The sequence below is a fragment of the Sinocyclocheilus anshuiensis genome, unplaced genomic scaffold (assembly GCF_001515605.1).
Source record: "Sinocyclocheilus anshuiensis isolate Anshui unplaced genomic scaffold, SAMN03320099.WGS_v1.1 scaffold1774, whole genome shotgun sequence".
Lineage (NCBI taxonomy): Eukaryota > Metazoa > Chordata > Actinopteri > Cypriniformes > Cyprinidae > Sinocyclocheilus > Sinocyclocheilus anshuiensis.
The window spans coordinates 134,755-142,915 of record NW_015546120.1 but is presented as its reverse complement, the minus strand read 5'-3'; the positions used below and the strand labels follow the sequence as shown (position 1 = coordinate 142,915).

General features: G+C 35.8%; 2 protein-coding genes across 2 annotated transcripts in view; both read right to left on the bottom strand.

Moving 5' to 3' along the window:
* LOC107700951 (uncharacterized) overlaps positions 1-1,639 on the bottom strand; it is a 12,863-nt gene extending 11,224 nt beyond the window's left edge. The window contains exons 1-3 of the mRNA XM_016502830.1: positions 1,616-1,639; positions 1,505-1,537; positions 433-436 (exon numbers count right to left, since the gene is read on the bottom strand). Of these exons, the coding sequence (XP_016358316.1) occupies positions 433-436; positions 1,505-1,537; positions 1,616-1,639 (61 nt within the window). The remainder of the gene's footprint in view (positions 1-432; positions 437-1,504; positions 1,538-1,615) is intronic.
* A 2,358-nt stretch (positions 1,640-3,997) lies between these two features.
* The window catches only part of LOC107700950 (fucolectin-like), an 8,012-nt gene continuing 3,848 nt past the window's right edge, over positions 3,998-8,161 (bottom strand). The window contains exons 2-3 of the mRNA XM_016502829.1: positions 4,355-4,642; positions 3,998-4,115 (exon numbers count right to left, since the gene is read on the bottom strand). Coding sequence (XP_016358315.1) covers positions 3,998-4,115; positions 4,355-4,642 — 406 coding nt within the window. The remainder of the gene's footprint in view (positions 4,116-4,354; positions 4,643-8,161) is intronic.

Genomic DNA, 8,161 nt, shown 5'->3' with positions numbered 1-8,161 from the left:
TATTTAAAAAAAAAAATATATATATATATATATATATGGTTGCTTGTTCGGAAAGTCTGACAAGCAGCTTCGTTTCCATACATTTATGGTTGCCGTTTTCTCCAATGCATTGACTGACACTCTATCTGCTCACAGTTAATATAGCCATCAGTGCAATAATAAAAGTGTTGTAATTTGTCAAACATTCCTCCCCCTCATTGGAGAAAAATCAGCATGACGGCGTGTGACGCTGTAATCCAAGAGATGATAGTAGAAGACTTAATAGAGGAGAGGGATGACCTTCTTTTATAAGTGTTTTTTTGTTTTACAATGCTTTTGTAATTTGTAATGTATTAATTATAACAGGCTATATATATAAATATATATACACGTAGGCCTACTAAGAGTATAGGCCTACATATGTTTCAAATATATATTTATTAGGCTAAATATGTGGCTTACAGCTCCCCCTTAAAGCTCTTGTCTTTTTCTCCTTTTCTATCTCTCCAATTCTATTGTGCTCACCGGTGATTGGAGATGAGTGGGTCCGTGCCCTCCCGCTTTATTGCAGTTTGCAGATTTTTGAAAAATAACTTGTTTTTGCTTTTCAAACTTTTTTTTTTTTTCAAATAAAATGGTGGGTTCAGTTTAATAAGTTGCAGGCTCATTTATTGGTAATAAATAGGCCTATTTTATAATAAATAATTGATTTATATTGGTCTTGTTTCGGGGCTTATTTTTGAAGCTGCGGTTGCTTATTTGTCTCACGAGAGTTGGCAACAGTGGATAGTGAGTATGAGACAAAAAGAGCAGGAGAGACGGAAGAGAACGCAAGCAGCGTCTTGAATATAACATCTAAACTTCTGTTAATTCTGAACAAGAACTGTTATATTGTAGCGGAACACTGGATGCACCAAAGGATCAACCTCGAATAAGGACAAACACCAGTAATGCCTTTTCTTGGGTGTTTACTGCAAGCATGAAATGGGACAGTGTTACAACAACCATCTGTTCTGGTTTCACAATCTCTCTTCAGAATGTTTCGCACAGACTCCTGTTACAGGTTGTTTTCTTTACAGTAACTGTAATTGAATAATTGTTCCACTCAATATAATGCATTACACCAAAGGCACATTTTTATATAGAATTAATATGATTTATGAACTCTGAAAATTAATAAAACAATAATAAAACAAAATGAACACAATAAGACCCTTCTCCGCATTTCACTTTGTGCAGCAAGGAATTAACCACTCGCATCATCAAAATGTAATGAAATGAAACTCAGATTAACATTAACAAGCACCATCATACTCATGAGAATGAACACAGGACATAAACTGATATTTCAGATGTTGTACCGTTCATGGAAGTACGACACAATCGCAGGTTTAAAGCGATACAGTTTATGCAAGTATTAAACATGTACAACCTCTAATTTTACACATAACAGGGTCAACAACGGTATTACCAAAATATTTTGTTCTGACTTCATTGTAACTTCGATTTAATATGCTCTAGGAACATGTTTGAGTTGTCCATTAACAGAGACACATACCTCTCTTCAGAATGTTTCACACAGACTGAAGAGTGCAGCACCAGGGGAATATACCATTGATCGAAGAGAGGGGTATACCACATCAGCAACACAAAAGAACATAACATTCTTCTAAACAAACACATGCAGTACAAGAAAGTAGTGTGATTATAATGTTCAATAAACACCTAGATTAAATGCGGTGTAAAAAAAAATCGCAATTTCCATTCTGCAATAATTTTATATATATTCCCAACCCCTCCCCCATAATGAAACGATGGATCATCCCTTACCCAGTCTTTCTGCACTTGGTTTTTCTTAACCAAAGTAACAAACAAAGTTTGATGAATTATAACACTTTCACACCATTACAATATGAAATTAATTCAAACTGGTTAGTACTGTAAGTGAAGACGCAGAGATCTTGCGAGATCTGTTAGTGTGTAATGGTCTGTTTCTGCAAGTCATTTGACTTGTTTTTTTGTTTTGTTTTTGAATCGTTTAAATTCAGGAAATACCTGTAAAATAATAGCATTTTTTCTGTTAAACGTTTAATGCAAATTTATGAAAATATTTTGCACTGTATTTAAATTAGGATATTTTACATGAATTGTTCCTTTGGCAACTATTACTACCAGTAATTTGACATGTATTTATTTATTTATTTATATAATTTTGTGAGCAATGGTGTCATCTGTCCATTTACACCATCTGGTGGTGATTTCACGAATTATTATCGCCATTTTTTTTTGTAAATTTACATACATATCTAGGTAATTTAAGAAAACAGAAAAATACTCTATAAATAATTATTTTTTTGTGTGTGTCATTAATGATATAATATTTAAAATAACAGCCAAATGATTAATTTTACAGACATAGTAATTTTACAGTTCTGTGTACAATTTATATTTATTTACATACGTGTATTATGTCATCATACCTCAAAATCTAATATGCATGACTCAAGTTTTGTTTGACGTTGCAGGTTGTTCTGTATCCAAATGCATTTTGTCAAGTGAAGTGAAATTAAACTGATATCTTATGATAAGGGAGTAGGGTGCAGATTAAAGGGACAGCTCACCCAAAAATTAAAATTAGCTGTTAATTTACTCATCCTCTGATCATCCATGATGTAGGTGATTATTTATTTTTTTCTTGAGTAGAGAGTAAATAATATTTTAGCTGAAACCGTGGTCATTGGTGGCTTTTGAAACCCTGGACAGTATTCATTAAACAGACTGCAATCAATGCATGTCTTCTGTCAAAACTGGAAGACAGTGGCACAAACAGGTATTACGGAATAAAACATTTATTATTATTGTCATTAAAGTCAGATATGTGCAGGAAGGGCAGAACATATGATTTAGAATTGGTTTTGGATGTTGTTAACCTCAGGCATTAGCTATATGAGTACACTTCATATCACTTTCACTATAGCCTACCTCCTCCTCAGTGTAAAGATCCAAATTATTTTTTGATTCAGAAAACTGCAATACAACATGCAATGCTGTAGTAATTTATTAATGTAGAAAGCAAAGATAAACAAAGTATGGGAGTGTTTATGGTGTAAATACAAAACCCCCTGGAGGAAGGATAAAGGTGCATAAGTAAAATAAAAAACAATCAGAAAACAGTAGTGTGATTCACGTTGCTTATAGGATCAGTGGACTGTAGTGTAACATCATCTTGTTTCACTTAATCTGGCAATGAAATCAGAAGGAAAAAATTATTAAGGCAACAGAAACATATAGTACATATTGTAGCGTCTGCGTAGAATCGTGCATGATCTTTGGGTTTTATGGCTTAAGAGACCCTTTTAGCTTTTGACATTTGCATATAAATTACAGTCCTGGTCACAGACTTTACACTTATATGGGTGCTAAATGGCCAATGGTTCCCCCCCACTATCAAGGAGATGCTAAACAGTTTCACCACTCTTGTCTTCCCATTGAATTTCAAACACATTCCAAAGATACGTAAATGACCCCCGGGGCCAGGCAGCAATGGGCCTGGCTGACCAGCAACCCACACACACACACATAAAGACATTTCTTTATTTAGACTATAATTAATCCAGGTCAACAAGAGGCAACAAGTATTTCCTCACAGTCGTGTGCCAGTTCACAAAGTGGGTAGAATGCCTCCCAGCACCTAATGAAACTGCTCAAACTACAGCATACCTCCTGATGAATCACATCTTCACTAGGTTCGGGCTGCCGCTGAGAGTCAACTCAGACAGAGGCAATTGATAAATGATTATTTTGTCTGCTCGGTGGACGGACAGATCAGGTAATGGTAATATTGATTCTGCTACAGTTAATTCGAAGATCTAATCTTAATATTTATTATTAATCATAACCAGTTATAATTAGTCATAAATATTTCCCTTTTGAGCTGATTTACTACAATATATACAAATAAAAATTTCTACACACCACGTCTCTCTCCTTTTATCACATACCTGAATATACCTCAACTTCACAGTGTGAGGAATTCATTGCGTCCAGGCAGAAAAAGGTTGACGTATCGCCCCTTAATAGGCTTAAACTCAAATGTTTTAGTGTTTCCAAGTGGGATGGGTCCAACAGTTGCAGCCCTATGAAGACACACAGAAACAGAGAAAAAGAGAGGGGCGCATCAGATATACTTCTGTCAAAGGCAAGTTTGTATTAGAAGGATTTACAATTGCTTAGACTAAATGGAGCTATAGTTTCAAAAACTGTGTGTAAGCATAAAAAAAAAAAAAACTGTAAACGATTTATTCAAAGCAATTTTATTATATTTATAAATGTTCTAATCCTTTATGTAAGTATTAAGAGAGAGACAGCATATTACAGCTCATTATTGTTGCCGTTATTCTCCAGGCTGTTGCCGATACGGATCTGAATACCCTCGATCCTCTTTTCACAACAGTCTCCACGATTAGTGATGCTAACCCTGGTTACCCTGTAGACGTCCAACAAGTCAACTCTCCACCAGGGGTTCATGTCCCCGTTAGTCACGTTGCATGAGCCGAGCATGGAAATCGACTGCCTGTTGCCATCGACAGCATTTTGAGCAGCTGCTAATGTTGGATAAATGTATGTGGAAGACTGAACAGCTTTGCCTCCAAGAGCAAGATTCCTTGTTTAACAAAATAACCGACAGTTATTATTATTATTATCGATATGTATTGGTAGAGCAGCATATGCCGTGACACAGTTTAAGACCATTTTAAAGGGCAGCCTATTATGCAAAATCCACTGTAACATGGTGTTTGGACATAAATGTGTGTTATCAGTGTGTGAACATAACCACTCTACAATGATAAAATCCACCTGCTCCTTATTTTGAATCCCTATTAAACCAAATCAGTCTCATGATTATCTGAGCAGTGTGACGTCACATCGTTTAGGCCCCGCCCACGGCCGCTGACTGACAGTCCTGCATTACTGTAGTTTCTGCCCTCAGCAAGCTGTGTTTGGTTGTACGCGCTCGAGCAGCTGTAATGTCAACTTTCCCCTTGTCCAAATACCCGCACTTGCAATGCACTTGACCACTTATATGACGTATTTCCTGTATTTGGTCCAAGTGTTCAAATGAGCATGAAGACCACAACTGTGTGTAGAACTTTTCATTACCTGATAGGACACACTTATAGTGTTGTAAAAATGCAAGTGTTTACAGAGCTTTATTTTTATTTTCAATACTTTGCATTTTAAAATCAACATCTAAATGTCTGTTCAGTAGTCCCTATAACAGATGACACTATTTAATTTTGTGTTGCTTCTAATTAAGTGATAAAAAGCAGTTGCAAATGTTGTACAAAATAAATATCACCACTACTCATTTGCAACTCTTTGTTTTACTACCAAATTATATGTAATATCTAATTATTATTCATATTTAACATAAATTGGAAAGGTTTCTGTGACCTCTCGCGAGATCTCGGCAAAAAGTCTCACAATTTATGATGCATGATGGGATACACTAAGCCTCGAATACGTGTATATGTTTATACAAGTTTACAATGCTGTTGCAGATGAAATATAACACAGATAACATTAAATAAATACTTTTTTACCAGGTTAAATGTTGTTGATTATTATTAACTCGAACCCCTTTATCTAAACCTCTCTACTTAACAGTCTGTCGCGCACATCCATGTTTGTCGTTTTTTGACGCGTTTTATTCATGTTTGTAGTTCTCAACCGAATCTTTCGTCAAAGCGCAATGGATTGTGGGTAATATTAGCCATCAGAGTGTGCACGGATCCACACTTCAAAAATCTATCTGAAATAGTAGACTATCCAGGGACTTTTCGCATACTCTTTTCAACATACTATGCTTTGGGACACACTTATTTTAATCTTACATACTATTTAGGATGGATAGTATAAACATTGGGACGCAGGGCAAGTGTGGGTATTTGGACAAGGGTAATGGCCCTGTCCCAAAATGGCACACTTCACGTGCATTTGCGGTCTTGCGGACTTACAATGGCTGCCGCGTGAGCGTGTGCGTTAAGTCCACGAGACTCTTCAATTTAGCTTTCAGAAGGGTGCTCGCAAGCGCACCCCTTGCGCTCTCGATGCACACTTCTGCCGAGCCCGCACCAACAGTCAAAGCAGCATTACGTCATGAAAGTGTGGACTCAGGCCACGAGGGTTTAGGGTGCGATTTGGGACAGGGCCAATGTCTAGTGAGCAATGCTGGTGTTCTGTGTTTGGATGTAAGACTGAACATAAGAGTCTTCATTTTCTCGCAACATCTGAGCCACTGAGGACGCAGTGGATTACTTTTATTTTTGAAGCTAATGCACCTCAAAATCATGTCGTTATAGTGTTTAGCTAATGTTTTAACCGTATTTCTGTGCGTGTCATTTCAGCACATAGCGAACGTTATCATAGAATTTGTGTGTATGTGTCGCAATATTACATCTTATAAAAAGAGCATAATAGGTGCCCTTTAAGTTTAAAAGTTAAAGAATATTTTCTTTGCACCTATTAATAACTCTGGGATTAGAAACTGACATGTATTATTATTATTATTATTATTATTGAGTTTACTGGCTGGTGGTTTTGCTGTTGTAAACACTACTGTTGCTGTTGTATAAAAAAACATATTCTGTCATATTTAAAATATAAATCTATTCTAATCTAAATTTATTTATTTTTGAATTATAATAAAAACAGGACTGATAAGTATAATTTGGGGGATGAGAAAATCAGGAAAAGTCTGTATAAGTTTTACCAGTGCTGTGATAGCCTAATTATTTTTAAGGTACTCTACGTTGCGTTTTTTGAATAAATACTCTAATAATAGTAGTTCAAAGTATGAATAGTTTTTAGTCAAATAAACCATAAAACCAGACCCCTCGACGCCCGTGAAACAGGGCCAGTGTAAATACATCCATTTAAATTCAATGAAGCAGGATAGTCTATGCATGACCTGATGTTTTATTCGTATCCAAAATGTTGCTTACATGATGACCAATGGAGGCGTGTGAGAATTCGGGACCTAAAGATAACGGTCAAAGCAATGCAAAATCGCACAAAATGAATGGCGACTGTAGAAAACAAAAGCTGAATCCCAGACATTTTTGATGATTTAGAAATGTTTTTTTAGGTCCAAAAAGAGGACATGTCCAGGAAAAAGAGAATGTATGGTCACCCTAGTTAAACCAGATCGAGCATCATAAACATCGGAAGATGATAAAACATTTGAAACATTTCTTACAGCTCATTGTTGTTTCCGTTGTTCTCCAGCTTGTTACCAATACGAATCTGAACTCCTCTGAGTCGCAACAGTCTCCACGATTAGTGATGGCAAGAGAGTCAGCTCTCCACCATGGGTTAAACTCAGCTTTAGTGTGAGTGCATGAGCCCTTCCCGTAATTTGCATCTCTGTTTCCATCTACTGCACGTTCAGCAACTCTCTCAATGTGGAGTAAGTAGGACTGCACCGCTCTGGCATTAAGAACAATATTCCCTGTTCAATCAATAAAAAATAAGACAGCTTCAAAGCAATACAAACAAATCAATCAATCAATCAATCAATCAATCAATCAATCAATCAATCAATCAATCAATCAACCAACCAACCAACCAACCACAAGCTTCCAATTACCATATTTCAGCCTATAATTTTAATAATTTAATTTGATTGATATGTACTATGACGACTCACAATGGTTACAGATAAACATACCTTTCAAATTAGCAACACACAGCCCAGTAAAAAGTGTTAGTACCAAAATCACACTTATGGCCATCCTGATTTAAGACATAACAACACATCACATCATCCCAGCATATGAAGAAATCCTTTTCAATTTCTCATGCTCATTTACACAAAAGAAAAGGAATATAGCCCAGACTGAACACCTGATAAAACTGCAAAGTTTTTTAATGCAGTTAAAAAAACTTTTCAATTGCATCTGTTTTCATTCATGTTTTTTCACAAATTCAGTCTTGATTAATATAATTTAAGCTAGCTGCTCGCAATGATCAACAAACACTTGGTTTATTATTTATTGTTTTTCTGAAGTATGAACATGACATTTACACTGATATTAAGGTTTTGTGAAAGGAAAAATACAACAATAACTAAAGAAAAGTGGCACAACGTTGTTTCTTTTGGCAATGAGCTTTGTTACAAGTT